Here is an 18,917-nt window from a genome sequence, read left to right as displayed (position 1 = left end):
AAAGTTACTGAGAGTCCTAGTTCCAATTAAGCTGGAGGCAGAGCTGTGGCTCAAATAGTAGAGTGCTAGCCTTGCGCAGAAAGCTAAGGGACAGTGCCTAGGATCTGAGTTCAAGCCCCAGGACTGGCAAAATAAATGAATGAATAAATAAAGAATGAAAAATCAATTACACTCAAGTATGTAAAGTTGTCCCCAAAATCAATATCATGTACAATCTGATTTTCAACATTAGTTTCCATATTGGGTTTTTTTTTTTGTTGTTGTTTGTTTTCTTTTTGTTGTTGTTGGTCATAGGGCCTGAACTCAAGGCTAGCACTCTACTATTGAGCTACAGCGCCACTTCGGGCTTTTTCTGCTTATGTGGTGCTGAGGAATCGAACCCATAGCCTCATGCATGCAAGGCAAGCACTCTACCACTGAGCCACCTTCCCAGCCCCTCCATATTGCTTTTGAATCTTTACTGACCAAAATCTAAAAGATACCTTAGAAATGTATGCAATAACTCTATTACTACCCTTTGGTAACTTCCAAGGATCTTTTAAAAATAATTCTCATAAGATATAAAGCTTGAAACAGAATTCAGCTTAATTTAGGATGCATTGATTGTGGCTGTTCAGAACTAACAGGTATTACGTTATTACATCATGACTATTGCTTAATTTATATCAAATGTCTAAAAATAGACCTTTTTCCTTTTCATGGTTTAATAATTTATTATTTATTTTATTTTGGTGCAGGTACAGGCGCATGAACTCAGGGCTCTCACTTTAGCATGGTTTTTTTAGCTCAAAGCTGGCACAGCTCCCCTTCTAGCTTTTTGCTGGTTAATTAATAAGAGTCTCACATGGATTTCCCAGCCTGGGCTGGCTTTGAACCAGGATCCTCAGATCTCAGCCTTCTGAGTAGCTAGTGAGCCACCAGTACTCTGGAATATATTTTTTCATTTGGTCAACTAAACTATCAGGGACGCCACTGCCTTCTCAGTTTCAAGTGGAAGTTGGCTTTAAAACTGGCATCATGCTGGAGATCAGTGACTCCTTATTTTCTAGAAGTGTCCTTAGGCTTGCCAGAATAAAAAGAACTGTACCAGGAGGTCAGGCTTCACTCTACCCTGTCTCTTCAGACCTGGGCTCAGGCCTCCATTGGGTTTCTCTGTATTCTTTCCTGGCCTGGACTGTACCTTTGTCTTGTCCCTGGCTGTCTGTTTTGTGTATCCAGCCAGGAGTTGCTGTTCCTCCTAGAGTTTCCGACTCTGATGATAGCTCCTGCTGTCTATCCTCATTGACACCTTAGGACCTGTCTGTCTTGGATGCCCTCTCTGGCACTCTCAGCCCATTTCAGGATGCCCCTCCCAGCTCTGCCTCTGCTGCTGCCTTGCTGGATAAATGAATCTAACAAGGACCCCTTCAGCAGGCCGCTTCCACCCCTGAGCTCCATCAGCGTGCCCTGGTATGACTGGGGTCAGTCACTTTCTAGAATCCACAGCATTCTGGATTACTACTGTCTTTTATGGAGGAGGAAACTGTGTCTCACTGAGGTTTAATTGCTCCCAGTATAGATGTGCCTGCATGCAGAGCAACCCAGGCTGAGCTCCGGCCCCTCTGTTCTCCTGACTTTTCTAGGAACCATGAAGCAGCAAGCAAAGGCTTATCCTTTAGCAAACTGGGTTATCAGTTAATGCTGAGCCATTCTAGCCTGGTGCTGGTGACTCTCATCTTATAATCCTAGCTACTCAGGAAGCTGAGGTTTGAAGATAGAGATTTGAAGCCAGCCCAGGCAGACAAATCTGTGACACTCACCTCCAATTAACCAGCAAAACAAAACAAAACAAAAAAAAGCCAGAAGTGGTATGGCTCAAGTAGTAAAATGTTAGCCTAGAGTGAAAAAGCCAAGTAAGAATGTGAGGCCTGAGTTCAAGGCCTAGCATTATGTGCGTGCCTGCGCACACACCCACACACCCACACACCCACAAAGTGGATCCATCTTGGCTCCATTGTCATGGGCTTTCAGTAAGACTCTGAGACCTGGGATAACTAAGTAGCAGGGAGTGACCGGAGCTGCTCACCTAGCCGGCAGAGATGCCTGCTGACTCTCTACAGCCCCAGTGGAGGTGATATGACTTAGTTCTGGAGCCAGCAGCACACTCCAGTTACCTAGTGGTACACTGGGGGAGGGTCCATCTGTTTTCCCAAAAAAGTGTCTATGGAATACAGTCTGGTGGTCTAGCCACATGCTAGGGGTGCATACCCTCACCCCTAGCAGGAGGCCAAGACAGGCCTTCTCAGCTTCTGAATGTGTGTAGAAGGAAAGATGACTGGTACCCCCTCCAGTGAGGAAGGAAGGCTGCAGGGAAATAAGGAACACTATTGCTCTTATCCTCCCTTCCTATCTCTTCCCTTTCTACCTCTCAGCCTTGCTCAAAGCTGCCATGTCAACGCTGGCCTTACTGTGTCCCTGTGATTCAAGCAACCAACATGGCCACTGTGAGGGCAGCTCTGTGTTCTCAATGCAGCCAGGGGGGAGGGGTACAGACAACTTTTTCCCTCTTTTTCCTTTCTTCCCAGATGTTGGCTAGGATAACAGAACATTTACCAGTCAGTCTTGTTCTGATAATCTGCCAGAGACTGAAGCTGTAACCACATCCCTGTCTTGCCTCAGCCAACACAGAAACCAATCACAACACAGGAAGAGCAAAAGCGACAATCAGTATGAGCACTAGAGACCCACGAAGGCCTTTGAGCTGTCACTTACAATCCCCATTTATCCCCACGGGAAGCACTAGGATCTGCTTAAGGTCTACGCAGACAAGATCTGTTTTTAAAGCATTCCACTATAGCCTGTGAAAACTCTGTCTAGGGAGTCTTATTTTTCCTCCAATCTTAATTCTTCTTAAGACTCTGTAGATTACAATGCATAGCCTCTTAGGGTAAGACATTACTTTTACAATTAAACAGGAACTAGTCCCATTAGTGATAAAAAGAAAAAAAAAACATTTAAAAAGCAAGGTGCAGCCCCATTAGTGTTAGAAAAATATCTTTTTTTTTTCATGTAAGGTGCAATGAAATAAATAAGCACTTGTGAAGACAGTAAACAGTATTTCCCCCTAATCAACTCATAACCATTCCTCTTCACTACGCCCGAATTACCAATGAATACTTCTATATATCCCCAAACAACCTCTTGGAGAAAGGAATTTGAGGGAATTTATTCACACTTATACCTAGAGACAGAGAGAAAGAGAAAGAGGCAGAGAGGGAAAGGGACAGAGAGACATGCAACTCAGAAAGGAGTCAAGTCCAAGCCAGCAGCATTGCCTCATATAACCGCCCATTCTCTGTATACATACCCATGTGAAGGCTTTCCAGACTCCAGAATCTTGCTATTTCCCCTCTAGCAACCATCGTTCTCTCTAAAAAGCAGCAATGTTCAGAGCAGAATGGGAGGGAGATGGAGGAGCCCAGTCCTCCGTGAATATCGTGGAGGATGGCCAGCTCACAGCTCAGGGGAAGTGCAGAAATCGCTTATTCATTGCTTTAGCACTGAGTGAGCGTCTTTCTGGCCAGAGTCTGGCCAGAGCCAACAGCTCCCTAGTGTGGCTGAGGGGGAGTGGACCCACAATATCATGTGGGGGGAAGGGACTGGGAGGGAGAGGGAGGGAACTCTGAACCAAGGCAAATCCCAACACACTCAACAAGCCTATCAGGAGAGCACTGGCGGCCTTCCACAATTGTGGGAGAAATGTGTTTGTAAGTTTTAACTCCAACCACCCTGCCCCCAGACCTGAGCTAAACTTTCAGAGTAATTTTTCAAAGCTATCCATTTCATAAGAGAAAAGCTTACAGGTTGCTTAGTTCAAAAAATAAGAGTTAGGTTTTCACTCTCTGGTATGACAAAAATTTGAGTTAGGATGTTACATGACCCCTAACTGTTAAATTGACAAAACCCACTTTTAAAGAGGGACTTTTGTTAACAAGATCTGTGGGTAAAGAAATAAGTGGATACCTTCTATCTTATTACTATATAAAATACATATCCTCTATAATGATAAAATTTTTTTGTGGGTTTTTTTGTTGTTGTTGATGTTTGGTCAAGGGGCTTGAACACTGGGCCTGAGCACTGTCCCTAAGCATTTCAGCTCAAGGCTAGCGCTCTGCCACTTGAGCCACAGTGCCACTTCTGGTGTTCTAGTGGTTTATTAGAGATAAGTCTCTCACAGGCTTTCCTGCCCAGGCTGGCTTTGAAAACTTGTTTTTGGTGGGGAAGGTATCTCAGTGGTAGAGTGCTTGCCTTGCATGCATGAGGCCCTGAGTTTGACTCCTCAGCACCACATAAACAGAAAAAGTTGAAAGTGGTGCTATGGCTCAAGTGGTAGAGCGCTAGCCTTGAGCTGAAGAGCTGAGAGATAGCACCCAGGCCCAGAGTTCAAGTCCCATGACTGACCAAAAAAAAAAGAAAGAAATGAGGGGGGGGAAGGGAAGAAGGGAGGGATGGAGGGAGGGAGGGGAGAGAAGGAAAGGGAAGGGAAGGGGAGGAAGGAAAGAAGAAAACTTGTTTTAAAGAAAGCTCTTGTTGGGCACAAGTGGCTCATGACTGTAATCCTAGCTACTCAGGAGGCCAAAATCTGAGGATCGTGGTTTGAAGCCAGCCCATGTAAAAAAGTCCATAAGACTCTTAATCTTCAATTAACCAATCAAAAAGCCAGATGCAAGGAGTGTGGCTCAAGTGGTAAAGCATGAGCCTTGAGAAAAAAAAAAAAAACCTAAGAATATGAGGCCCTGAATTCAAGCCCCAGGACTAGAACGTGTGCATGCACACAAACACACATACGCATGCACATAAGTAATTGGATACTTTATGTCTCCTACTATGTAAAATACATATCCTCTATAATGAAAATTTCCTTTTTTTTTGTCAGTCATGGGGCTTCAACTCTGGACCTGAAGGCTTTCCCTCAGCTCTTCAGCTCAAGGCTGGTGCTCTACCACTTGAGCCACTGCACCACTTCTGGTTGTCTGAGTGGTTTATTGGAGATAAGAGTCTCACAGACTTTCTTGCCCTGGCTGGCTTTGAACCACGATCCTCAGATCTCAGCCTCCTGAGTAGCTAGGATTACAGGTATGAGCCACTGGCACCCAGTGAAAATTTCCATTTTAAAGGAAGCTCTCTAGGTAATGTTGTGGGCTATTTTACCTCCTCTGTGCATTACCATACCTGTCTTTCTCAAATAATCTAAGTAAGCAATTCTTGCTTTTCACTTATGACACGATCATTAGCAGTCTGCTTCCCTTGTTTCACCTTGATAGGAAGTCATTGCCCTCATAACTCCATAACAATCAGATGACGTGCAAAGTGGCCTCTCCATGGCCACCACTCAGTCAAAAAGTCACCTTATGCCTGTAATCCTAACTACTCAGGAGACTAAGATCTGAGGATTATGGTTCAAAGCCAGCCCAGGCAAGAAAGACTGTGAGACTCTTATCTCCAATTAAGCACTAAAAAAGTTGGAAGTAGAGCTCTGACTCAAGTGGTACAATGCTAACCTTAAGTAAAAAAGCTTGGGGACAACACCCAGGCCTGGATTTCAAGCTTCAGGGACTGAAAAAATATCTGTGAGATGATTATACAGTTCAAGCCTTACAGCCACAACTGATTCTGTGTTCTAACCTGCTGTCCCACGACTAAGTGCTCTACTATTATTAAATCAGACACTTAGTTGCTACATCTGCAGAGTGGGGCACTGACATATTCCATAGTGGCTTTTAATTTTTTTTTAAGGTCAGGATTAGTAACTATTAACTGTCCTGTTGCTTTGAGGAAAAACCTGAGGTCCAGAGTTATGGGCCAGTTCCTACACAAATTACAGCACTTCACTGGGCATGGCAGTACATACATGGAATCTCAAGAATATGGTGAGTATGAGGCAGAGATAAGCTACATAATGAGTCCCATTTCAAACAAATAAAAACATACATGAAATCAAGACAAAGAAATAAATTACAACACCAGGGCTAGGAAAGTATAGGTCACACCTACTACATGGAGGACCTCAGTTACATCTCCAGTACTGCACATACAATAACAACAACAAAGCCAGGTGATGGTAGCTCCAGGAAAGTCCCCAAGACTCTTATCTCCAATAAAGGTGTGGTTCAAGTGGTAGAGTACTAGCCTTGAGTGGAAAAAGCTAAGTAAGATGAGGCCCTGAATGTAAGCCTCAGTACACACACACACACACACACACACACACACACACACACACACACACACACACACACACACACACACACGTGTATTCCAATACACAGTGGTAAGATCCTATGTAACAGAATTCCCTAATCTTAACAAGCTTTTTTTGTACTAGTCCACATATTACTACTGCAAAGAAAATGCTCCACAGCATTGCCATTCAAAATGAAATCTGAGAGCCTTCAGCATTGGCATGGCCTAGGGCCTAGTCAGAAAGGATTTCTAGCCAGGTGCCTATAATAGCTCACGCCTATAATCCTAACTACTCAGGAGGCTGAGATCTGAGTATCATTGTTTGAAGCCAGCCCAGAGCAGACAAATCCATAAAACTCTTATCTTTAATGAATTAGCAAAAAGCTAGAACTGGAGGTGTGGCTCAACTAGTAAAGAACCAGACTTGAGCAAAAAAGCTAAGGGACAGTATTCAGGCTGAATTCAAGCCCAGTACCGGCACAAAAAGGGAGGAGGGAAGGAAAGAAGGAAGGAAGGAAGGAAGGAAGGAAGGAAGGAAGGAAGGAAGGAAGGAAGGAAGGAAGGAAGGAAGGAAGGAAGGAAAGAAGGAAGGAAGGAAGGAAGAAGGAAGGAAGGAAGGAAGGAAGGAAAGACTTTAGAAGAAAGTAAAAGAAGAAAAAAAATGAAGGAAGAGCGCTTAGAAGGAAAGAACTTTGGAAGAAAGAACAAAGGAAGAAAAAAAGAAAAAAGAACTTAGAACAAAGAAAGGAAGAAGGAAAGAAAAAACAGAATAAAGAAAGGAGGAAGGAAGAAAAAACAGAATAAAGAAAGGAGGAAGGAAGAAAAAACAGAATAAAGAAAGGAGAAAGGAAGGAAAAAAAGGAAAGGGAAATGGAAAGAAGGAAAAGAAAGAGAGAGAAAGAGGAGAGGAAAAAAGGATAAAGGACTCCTAGGCTCCCCCCAATTTCAGAGACTTCACCAGGCCCCGCCCCATCCCAGCACCCCTTTAGGGGAAAGCAGGTTGTTCTAGGCAACTCTGGGTTCTAAGTTACCTATTGTTCTTGTGTAACATACTTAGAACAACTCTGCTTGGAGACAAAGTCCTCCCTGCCATGATGTTTTGTCTATCAACTCAGAAACTAACAGTGAGCCCTGGAATGAGGGGAGGCCTGGGTTCAGCCAGAGTGAACTGACAAAAAGCTTTCCACTGAGCTGCCAAGCCGAGAACCATTTCAACACAGCCTGAGCGCCAGGGAGGAAACCCACAGCGCTTTCATTTTCTGAAAATTGCTAGTTTTCAAAAAAAGAAAAGACAACCATTGCCACATGTCCTGTGTGCTCACAGTCACCCACTAGGGCATCTGGTGCAAGGTGGCTTCAGTTCCCAAGGATCTTTTCTAAGTCCAGACATCGGGTCAGGATGATAGGTTAGATTAGTCAGAGCCTAGGGAATCAAAAACCTTATGCTACTCACACTTAAAATAAAACAAAAAGAAGGAAAGGGGTGGGGGGAAAAGGTAAGCAAATAAAAACTGCATTTAAGTCAGGCACCAGTGGCTCATACTAGTAATTCTAGCTACTCAGGAGGTTGAGATTTGAAGGTCTTGGTTCAAAGCCAGCCCGGGCAGAAAAATCTATGACACTCATTTCCAATTAACCACCAAAAATCTGGCAGTGGAGTTGTGGTTCAAATGGTAGGGCGCTAGCCTTGAGCACAAATGCACAGAGAGTGTTTGAGCTCAGGGCCTAAGTTCAAGTCCCATGACTGGCATAAAAAAAAAAAAAAAAAAAACAAGCCTGCATTTAAATAAGACATTTTCTCAAAAGATGTTCACTCAGCAGCCTTGATAATGTATTTTTGGAAAAAGCTATCACCTAAGGTAAAAGTGTATAATAGAATGAATTTCTTTATTTTGTCTTTTTTTTTTTTTTTGGTCCGGTCATGGGGCTTGAACTCTGGGCCTGGGCGCTGTCCCTCAGCTCTTCAGCTCAAGGCTAGCGCTCTACCACTTGAGCCACAGCGCCACTTCCGGCTTTTTTCTTTTTGCTTATGTGGTGCTGAGGAATCGAACCCAGGGCCTCAGGCATGCAAGGCAAGCGCTCTACCACTGAGCCACCTTCCCAGCCCTAGAATGAATTTCTTTAAATTGATGTTCAGATATTAAAAAATGTTCAGGGCTAAGGATGTAACTCAGTGGTAGAATGGCTGCAAGGCTTTGGGTTCTAATTCCAGCATTACAAAGAAGAAGAAAAGAGGTTAAGGGAAAATCAGGCAAAAAAAAAAAAAAAAAGCATTCAGTGAGTAGAGCCTATATTTACCAGCTTCAATAAGGATGTTACAAAAACTAAGTAAAAACTAAGAAAAGAAGTCTTAAAATCCCATTCCTCCAGTTCTTGACTTAATCTGTTCCATTGGATAAGAAACCACTATACTAAGCCACCGAGCTGAGAAATACAAATACAGAAAGAATACTGGCAGCGTTTGGTCTCATAGGAGTAGAGCTGTACACATTATCAACCAAAAATGTACAAATCGGGATAAAAGCTAAGTCCACTTCCTCAAGCCTGTAATTCTAGCTACTCAAAAGGCTGACAAATCTGAGAGAGTCTTACCTCTAATTAACTAGGAAAAAGAAAAAGAAAAACCTGGAAGTGGAGGTGTGGCTTAAGTGATAGAATGCCAGCCTTAAGCAAAAAAAAACTAAGCAAGAGCCCCAAACCCTGAGTTCAAGCCCCAGTAGCAGTGCATACATGCACCTACGCATGCACACATGCATGTGAACACACACAGACACACACAGAAGAGGCTATGATAATTTTTATTCTATAAATATAAAAACTTAAAATTAATTTTGGAGGACTGGAGGTATGGCTCTCGTGTAGAGTGCTAGTTGTATGTAAGCCAAGAGAGAGTTCAATGCCCTGAGTTCAAGTCCTGGTATACTTTAGTTACTGATGAGATTTTTTTTCTTTTCTTGTGGGTGGTGGGGCCTGAACTCTGGGTCTGGGTGCTGTCCCTCAGCTCTTCAGCTCAAGTCTAGCACCCTACCACTTAAGCCACAGCACCCAGCACTTCTGGCTTTTTTCTGCTTATGTGGTGTTGAGGAATCAAACCCAGGGCCTCATCCATGCTAGGCAAGCACTCTACCACTGAGCCACCTTCCCGGCCCACTGATGAGATTTTTATATTATATCTTATAGATAATTAATATATTACATATTATTGTATATATGGATATACACACATATATAGAATATATACCCATATCAATATATACACACATATACAAACACATACATATTCCTTCCTGCTGCTCTTTGCCCAAAGCAGAAGTTTCCAAACGAGAACCAGCCATTTCCAGACCAGGTTCTGGAGAATCCTATACCCACTAGGTTTGAGTAGTGTGGCCCCCCATTCCTTGAGCTATAGGTCAGGCACTAAGTAGCAGGTGGCTCTGAGGAACAGAGCAATGTTCTTCCCTAATGCAATATGATCGTCTTTAAACAAAAAAAAAAAAGGTTCAAAGTGGGTATCACTTCACCCAGCAACAATCAAGGGACCCCCACATCTGGCTACCATTGGCTAGACTTCACTGCAGTCCCTATTTTCCCTGGAAACAATGACAACCCAGAATAAGAACACTATATCCAGGATCCACAGATACTCACTAACATGCGGCTGCTATTTTCATGCTACAGTTATTCAGACCTGTGACATCCCTCTCATATTATCAGCCTAAGTAATTGAACCGTCTGAGTGGATGGATTAAAGTAGATATCAGTATTAATCCACAGGTGACAGTTACTTTAATGTCATATATCTAAGACATTCTGTATTATCCAGCCTCCAGTAGCTCATGCCTATAATTCTAGCTACTCAGGAAGTGAAGATCCAAGGATTGTGATTCAAAGCCAGTCTGGGAAGGAAAGCCTATGAGCTTCCAATCTCCAATTAACTATCAAAAAGAGTTGAAAGTGTGTTTCAAGTGGTAGAGTGGTAGACTTGAGTAAAAAAGCTCAAGGACAGCACCTAGGTCCTGAGTTCAAGGCCTAAGACTGGCACACACACACACACACACACACAAATATTAAACCATTACACACCTGACTGACTGGGCATGGATGACCAGGGAAGTCTGGGCTCTGGTGTGATTTCAACTTCACCAGGCAATTGCAAGCTCTGTACCCGAGCAGGGAAGCCCAATCACCAGCAACAGCCATCACACAGGAAGCAGAAGGACCTGGAGTTACTAAAACAAACTGTGAGAACCACCAAGGGCACCTCTGAAGACAGCCACCAAGGAGAAGCGCCTCTCTTTGAACTGCTCAGCCTGGGCCCTTGAGCCTGAACACATTAAGACCATGAAAACTTTGCTCTCTGTAGCTAACATGAACTGTGGCTCTCCAAAATAAAGATTGTGAACCTGGGCACTGGGTAGAACCAGAAACTAATGCAGAACTGCCCTTTCTTTATGAAGGCAAGGCTTTCCTGTGCTTTGATATCACCTCTTTTCTGCTTTTTTTTTTCCCCCTGTACTTCATGCTCTGGACCTAGGCAGACAATACAGTGACTGTCCTGTCTGGTTTGAATGCCAGTGCTATTTCCCACCACTGCAGTGGTATTCAGCTGAGTTGGGCAGTCACTGAATCCATCCAGGGTTGGAACTCCCTGTTACTCAGCCCTAGTACAGGTGCCAGAGAGGCATTTGGAGCTTGCAGTGCAGATGTTTAGACCTCTTCTCTCCCTCCTCAGATGTCCAATATTTTTTCTGCTTCTTTGAAGTCATGTTCTGAAGCTTGGTGACTTGGCACATTTAATTTGTGTATATGTGTATGTGTGTACACACTGGGGCCTGTACTCAATGATCCTTACTCTCACTTGGCTTTTTTTGCTCAAAGCTAGTGCTTTACCACTTGAACCACACCTCCATACCTGGCTTTTTGCTGGCTAATTGTATATCAGAGTCTTACAGACTTTTCTAATAGGGCTGGCCTTGAACCCTGATCCTCAGACCTCAGCCCCTTGAGTAATAAGATGATTGGCATGAGCCTCCAGTACCCAGCTTTAAAATTTTTGGCATTTTTTTAAACTGTAGTTGTTTAGAAAGACTTGGACTAACATTAGGTTTTAGATTAAGGGTGCTTGCACTGCCAGAATGATGTTTTTCTGAGACACAGATTAGAACATTATGTTCCTCTTTATAAACCCTGGTTCTAAGCAATGATAAGGCTGAATATATCAGCTTAGAAGGTCAGTGCTACTGAGAATAATACCATCTCCAGGATTGGCAGCCAACAGGGCTTCAGGCACTGTTTCGGATCTGCTTTAATCCCTGCTCCTGTGCCCACAGGAACCTTTCACAATTTCTACATTCCTGAGACTCTGTGGAATGCTAACAGTCCCACAGCAGGGTACAGACGGGGATTGCACTGTGCAGTCTTCCCAGTCAGGAAAACATGTTCACTGCAAATAATGGGCTACAGATAAGTAAACAGACTCATCCCATTTGAAAAGTCCATACAATCAACCCCCCAAAACCTGTAGAATGAGAGTGCATATAAGTGGGATGAGAAAAGAATAATGAAAGCCAGCAAGATGCAGGACTTCCATGTGGAATAATTGGGTAGTCAATGCCCAGGCTTTCCTCAAAGCTACTGCTGCTGCTGCTCTTCCTCCTCCTCCTCCTCCTCTTCTTCCTCCTCCTCCTTCTTCTACTTCTCCTTCATACTAAGTAAGATTCAATTTTATATTTTCTTCTTTTTTTGTTGTTGAGAGAATACTTTTATTTTTTGGTGCCAGTCCTGGGGCTTGAACTCAAGACCCATGTGATAGCTTTAAACACCTGTGCTCAAGGCTAGTGCTCTACTACTTGAGCCACAGCTCCACTTCCAGCTTTTTGGGTAGTTAACTGGAGATTAGAGTCTCATGGATTTTCCTGCCCAGGCTGCCTTTGAACCACAATCATCAGATCTCAACTTCTTGAGTAGCGAGGATCACAAGTATGAGCCACCAATGCCCAGCGAGAGAAAAATATGTATGTATATATAATTTTGTCATCTATTAAGGTGTGTACAGAGGCCTTTCCATTTCGTAAGTCAGACAATGAGTAATTTATCTGTTGGAAATTTGTAAAGTAATTTTATGCCAAATACCAGTAACTATATACCTGTAGCTTACAACAGCCTTGAGTGAAAAATCAAAGCACGAGTACAAGGCCGAGTTCAAGCTCCTATATTAGTACAAACAAACAAAAAAGAAGAAGAAGAAGAAGAAAAGAAGGAAGGAAGGAAGGAAGGAAGGAAAGAAGGAAGGAAGGAAGGAAGGAAGGAAGGAAGGAAGGAAGGAAGGAAGGAAGGAAGGAAGGAAGGAAAGAAGGAAGGAAGGAAGGAAGGCAGGCAGGCAAGCGGGCAGGCAGGCAGGCGGGCAGGCAGGAAGGCAGGAAGGCAGGCAGGCAGGAAGGCAGGAAGGCAGAAAGAAAGAAGGAAGGAAGGAAGGGAGAAAGGGAGGAAGGGAGGAAGGAAGGGAAAGTGTATAGTAGCTTATAACCAGCACTGAGAAGATGGAGTTTAGGACCAGCCTGGGCTACAGGCAGGAAGGCAGGAAGGCAGGCAGGCAGGCAGGCAGGAAGGCAGAAAGAAAGAAGGAAGGAAGGAAGGGAGAAAGGGAGGAAGGGAGGAAGGAAGGGAAAGTGTATAGTAGCTTATAACCAGCACTGAGAAGATGGAGTTTAGGACCAGCCTGGGCTACATAGTGTATTCAGCACTTGCATGGGCTACATAGGAAGATTCTGTCTTAAAACAAACACAAAGACAATAAAAGAATATGAAACAAAAAAGCACATTTGTTTTAGTTGTTGTTTGAGATGGAGTCTCCTATGTAGTGCTGGAATTACAGGCATATACCACAAAGCCTGGCTAAAATTATGACCAATGTCATCCCAAAGGCATCACACACATGTCACACATATATACTCACATCTGAGTACTTGTGACTCCCCTCCCCCTTTCCTTGTAATAAAAAGTTAAATGGAATCTCTGGGAAGACTTGGAAAATCACTGGGTAATAACTCAGAAAGGTTTCAAAGCAGCTTGGGCTTTTCCTGAGACAATATTGACTATACGCTAACAGAGCATCTTACAACATTTCCTAATAATTTCAAGCTAATCAGTTGCTAATGTTTTGTGTGTTTTTATTTAACAACTACTTTGTGTTTTTATAGCCAGGACTAGTTTGCAACCAGGAAGAGTTAAACATATAAATCAGTCCTTTCCATTTCTTGAGAGATGCATCCATTTCACCAGGAAATGAGAAGAATCAGGAGTTACACCTATGGAGAAATGTCACCTGTGAATGATGACCCCTAAAGTGTCCTTTGGAACTCCTGTGCCTTAAACAGATTGGAAAATGCCCTGGTAAGCTTCTTCTGTTCAGCTAAACCAATTTTAGTTTGGTGGAGTACCTTTACCAGCTGAAACAAGCAAGGGATGTTCTGGGACAGTTGTGGGGCGTGGCCTGAGGGGCAGAATCTGTGGTTACATGGCAACTAGGGCCACGGGGGGCGGCTAAAGTTCAGTGGTGTAGCTCCAACAAGTTCGGGGTCAGAGTCCCATAGTCAGGAAAAGGAGCATTCCTCAGACTCCCTTAGGCACCCACAATATCCTTGCAGCTTAGGTCTTTCTCATTTCCTGCAGCTCAGCCAAGTGTAGGGGTACCCAAGTGTAGTTGGGCACCCCAAGTTCCCCTAGCTACTCTCAGAGCACTAACTCCCAACTCAGTTGGGAAGACATCATACACTAAGCCAAGCTAAAGCCACATCCAGTCCATGGGTGTTAATTTTAACTGTGGCCCTGCCCACAGACCCATCCACTCCGAAAGGGAGCAACTGAGCCTCCGGCTAGAAGCTAGGACCTACTCTGGGCTAATGTATTTCCTTGCTCTGGCAACCAATTCTGCTATGTACAATGGAAGAAGCCACCAATTGCACATGGAAACAAGTTTTTCTGTGGTAGGAACTACTGACATCCTTCCTTTTACAAGGGAATGTTTTAAATAGCCCTCAATTTGTTCTTGTGGCAAAAAGAAATGTAAGCTATACTAGATTTTAAAAAATCACTAAGAAATCAAGAGCTGTGGATTCAGCTCAGTGGTAAAGCAATGGCCTTATATTTGCAAGATCCTGGGTTCCATCCCTAACTGTGGAAACAAAACAAGTCAAACAAACAAAAATAAGCAAAACTTGTTAACCTGTTGTTTTGGCACTCTACTACTGAAAAAATCCCCATGCCTAATGTGCTTCTTAAATATACAACAGTATGAGGTAGGCACTGGTGGCTCCTATCTGTAATCCTACTTACCCAGAAGGCTGAGCTAGAAGACTGAAGTTCGAAGTCTGCTTGGTCAAAAAGTCCTAGACTCCAGCAAAAAAAAACCAGGCTGGAAGCATGGCTCAGTAGCACAGCACCAGCCAAGCAAAGTAGAAGCCAGGATTCGAACCTTGGTCATGACAAAAAATACACACACACACACACACACACACACACACACACACACACACACACACACACACACACACTCCCCTTCTCTCCCATCAGGCACCAGTAACTACCAAAGCACAAAGTGAATACGGAGTGTCTGTGTCTTTCTTGGGTTCTAGTCCTTGCTTAGCCACTCTGTCCCAAGCCTGGTCTGTAACTCTCTCAGGTGAAATGCCACCTGAAATGCACCTCTAGCAAACCCCTCTGGGAACAAGTCTGGGCAAAGGGTTTGTTTATTCCCTGGACTGAAACCAGGGAATAAACAGAGATAGAGACATATGTGTATATATGTGTATTTCATATATTTCAGGAATAGCTTTCTTTCTTGTTTTGGGTTTGGGGGTTTTTTTTGGAGACAGGGTCTCACTTTCTAGTCCAGGCTAGCCTTGAACCAGAGATCCTCCTACCTTAGCCTCTAGAATGCTGGGATTACAAGTGCGTACTTGTTATCTTAGTGTGGACCACTATATCTAGCCTGGATATGATCTACTGATTTTAATGCATAGGCATGTTTTAGTCCTTTTCTGTGATTCATAAAAATTCTACTCAAGTTTAAAAGTTAAAAGCAAGTTAAAACTTATAGGCATGCACCACTGGTCATGGTGGTATATACCAATATAATCTCAGCATTGGGAAACTGAGCCAGGAGTAGTTAAGAGTTCAAGGTTCAAGTTCAAGGTCATGGTGGTATATACCAATATAATCTCAGCATTGGGAAACTGAGCCAGGAGTAGTTAAGAGTTCAAGGTTCAAGGCTAGTCACTACATAGGAGTTTCAGGCCAAGGATTATGAGACAATAAATAAATAAATAAATAAATAAATAAATAAATAAATAAATACCTTAGATAAAGGAAAAGTTGAGTACTGGTTGGTGGCTCATAATATTAACTACTCAGGGTATTAAGAATCATGGTTCAAAGCCAGCCCAGGCAGGAAAGTTCATGAGACTCTTCAATTAACCAGCAAAAAGCTGAAAGTGGAGATATGGTTCAAGTGGTACCACACTAGCCAGCTTTGAGTGAAAAAGCTAAGGGACAATGCTCAATTAATTCAATTAACTTGAATTAAATCAATTGACAAGTACAAAATGAAAATAAATAGATGTGAAAATAATACTTTGGAAAATATATCAAATTTGGCTTCTGATCAAAACACACAGATTCATGAAGGGAAAAGAAATATGAATGCCTCCCAAAGTAATAATAGAGAATTAGGAATTTGGGCAGGCTGGGATGGGTTTAAGGTGTCTTAAACAACTTCGTTAAAGAAAGAAAATGAGATTTAAAAAAAAAACCACCTCTGGACAAGAGAACAACTTCATTAAGGAAAGAAAATGAGATTAAAAAAAAAAAACTCATGGAACTGGAAGCTACAAATACAAATGTCAGAAAAGCAGCTGTACTAAGCTGGGTTGGGCATGTAGCTCTGTGGCAGAGCACGTGCTGAGCAGCCTTAAGTACCCGGGGATCCATCCTTAAAACCACAAAAAGTTAGAAGATAAAGTGTTTCTATAGACAGGGAGCCTTTTATCCATGACCTGGTGCCACTGTGACTTGCCCTTATCCTGTTATCTCAAACTCAACCCCCAAGCAGAGCAGAAAGTACTCAGGAGGCTCCATGTGACCCTCCCTCCTGTACAGCCCCAAGTTCCCAAGAGATAAAGCTGTAAATAGAGCAAGAGAAAAATGCCCAGCACATCAGGGCCGACTCCTGTGAAGGGCAGGGGCATACTTCACTAAGAGTGGGTACAAGTCTTCCTTTGTTTCTTCCTTCTTTCTCTTTATTTTCTTCCTCCTTTCCCACCTCCTCCCTCTCCTCCCACCCTTCTCCTTCTCTCTCCCCCATTTCCTCTCCCTCTTTCTCATTTTGATGCATTGAGATGTATTCCAGGCTGGCTATGAACTGGGAGTTCTCTTGCCTCAGCCTCCCAAGTTTGAGTGCTGGGATCTCAGGTATGTGCCACACCTGGTATAAACCTTCCTTTGGACTCATAGAACTCAGAAGGCCCTTGGAACACGTTCACTTAGTAAACAGCAGCAGGAAGTACAAATTCACAGAGGCTCTAACACACACCCCCTTTCAACACCCAGCCCAGGCTGCAACCTTACTGCCTGCCTTCCCTTCCTCCCTCCTTCCCCACACAAACCCTGCACTGCTCAGCTGACAAGATGGCTTGGAAGAGAGGGCACTTCTTCAGGCTCAGCAGTGGACATGGCATCTGTAACACCAACTCAACAATGACCTTTTTTGTTTTATTTTTATGATACAGAATCTCACAATGTAGCCTAGGCTGTGCCTCACTGATCCCAAAGAACAAAACTGGTGAGTAACTCCATTAACTTATCACTGAATTTGTACAGCAAGAAATCTCCAGGTCCCCAGGTAAGCAGAAGCAGACCAGAGCCAGGGTGATGGAGAAACCCACTCAATCCCCCAGACCCAAGACCTCACGATGGAGTAGAAGCCAGGTCACCTTGCACAGTTGTCCCTTCCTAGCAAAGGGACCTTCTGTCACTTCCTAGGAACTGTGTACCCAAGACAGGGGAACCCCCAGTGGAAAAATGAGCTTACATCCCTTCTAATTCTTTCTGACTGGAAGGAGACATGGCCCCAGGAAGGGCTTAGCCAGTGTGCTTGGTTGGCTAAATGGCTCAGAGGAATGTGGAAAGAACAAAAAAAAGATTAAGCACTGGTAATTCCTTAGAAAGGCAAAGTCAAAGTTCAACAAAATAAACACCAAGAAGTGGGTACTCAAAAGGGTTGGGATGAAGGTCAAGGGGAAATGGGTAGATGAAGACAGGGAGAATACAGTCAAGAACTCAATGTATGTCTACAAAATTAAGCCAAGTCAGGGAGCTGGCCACTGGTGTCTCACATCTGTAATCCTAGCTACTCAGGAAGCTGAGATCTGAGGATTGCCGTTCAAAGCCAGCCAGGGCAGAAAAAGTCCGTAAGACTCATATCTTCAATTAACTACTAGAAAACTGGTAGTGGTGGAGTACTAGCCTTGAGCAAAAAAAGCTCAAAGACAGCACCCAGGCTCTGAGTTCAAGCCCCACAACCATCAAGAAAAAAGAAGAGTGAGGGAAGGATGTGATGTGAGAATGCTGAATGCTGAGCAAGATATACTGTATTCATTTAACAGCTTTGTTAAATGGTAATTCCTTTGTGCAATATGTAGAGATAATAAAAAATAAAATAAAAGATTAAGCCCTGGTTTGGGGCAGGGGTGTGGCTGGATATATCATAAGACCCTTGAAGCATGAGAAGATAATTGTCCTGTGTGAATCCCATTGCAAAAGAGGTTGTTTAATTTTTTTGGAAAAAAAGTTGAAGGTATAGCTCAGCTGTAGAGTACTTATTTAGCAGGAAAGAGTTGAGTTCAAATCCCAGTACCACAAGATCTTAAAAACAAAATCAGGGCTGGGAAGGTGGCTCAGTGGAAGAGTGCTTGCTTTGTATGCCTGAGGCCCTGGGTTTGATTCCTCAGCACCACATAAGCAGAAAAAACCAGAAGTGGCATTATGGGTCAAGAGGTTAAAGAGCTGAGGGACAGCGCCCGGGCCCAGAGTTCAGGCCCCATTACCAATATATATATCAGCAAGAGCAGGTAGTTCAAGTCTGTAATCCTTGCTACTCAGGAGACTGAGATCTGAGGATCAAGATTCAAAACCATCTTAGACAGTCTGTGAGACTCTTATCTCCAGTTAAGTAGCAAAAATCTAGAAGTGGAGGTGTGGTTCAAGTGGTAGATCTCTACCCTTGAGCAAAGAAAGCCAAGTGAGTGTGAAGCCTTGAGTTCAAGCCCCAATACTGACACAAAAAAATAAGTAAGAGACTACTTACCCAGCAAGGAAGAGGTCCTGAGTTCAATGCTCAGTACTGTAAAAGAAAAAGAAACCAAAACAAAACAAAAAACCAGGCTGGCAGAAATGGATGCCCAGCCTGAGTTAAATGCCATAGGGCCTGCCTCTCAACAAAGTGCATGACTGGATTTTTTTTTTATAGGATACACATAGCTACTTGTGGAATGTTAATGACAGTTTTTTTTTCATAAAAGTTATGATGATTACACACACACACACACACACACACACACACACACACACACACACGTTTCTTTGGTTACTCCAGAACATATTTGCAACTTGTGCTGGTGGCTCAAATCTGTAATCCTAGCCAC

The 18,917-nt window shown here is 43.3% G+C and overlaps 1 protein-coding gene across 4 annotated transcripts in view; it reads right to left on the bottom strand.

Moving 5' to 3' along the window:
* The window catches only part of Spata13 (spermatogenesis associated 13), a 129,787-nt gene that overhangs the window by 35,689 nt on the left and 75,181 nt on the right, over positions 1–18,917 (bottom strand). Inside the window, exon 1 of one of the 4 annotated variants that reach the window (XM_070003106.1) lies at positions 3,347–3,560. The exons of the other annotated variants lie outside the window; for them this stretch is intronic. Within the exon in view, the coding sequence (XP_069859207.1) occupies positions 3,347–3,401 (55 nt within the window). The 5' untranslated portion in view covers positions 3,402–3,560. Of the gene's footprint in view, positions 1–3,346; positions 3,561–18,917 lie in introns of those variants that run through there. 4 annotated transcript variants of the gene reach the window in all.

This window comes from Dipodomys merriami, unplaced genomic scaffold (genome assembly GCF_024711535.1).
Source record: "Dipodomys merriami isolate MVZ:Mamm:240054 unplaced genomic scaffold, mDipMer1.0.p SCAF_6, whole genome shotgun sequence".
Classification (NCBI taxonomy): Eukaryota; Metazoa; Chordata; class Mammalia; order Rodentia; family Heteromyidae; genus Dipodomys; species Dipodomys merriami.
The sequence above is the reverse complement of the archived record's forward strand: the minus strand, read 5'-3'. Positions and strand labels throughout refer to the sequence as shown.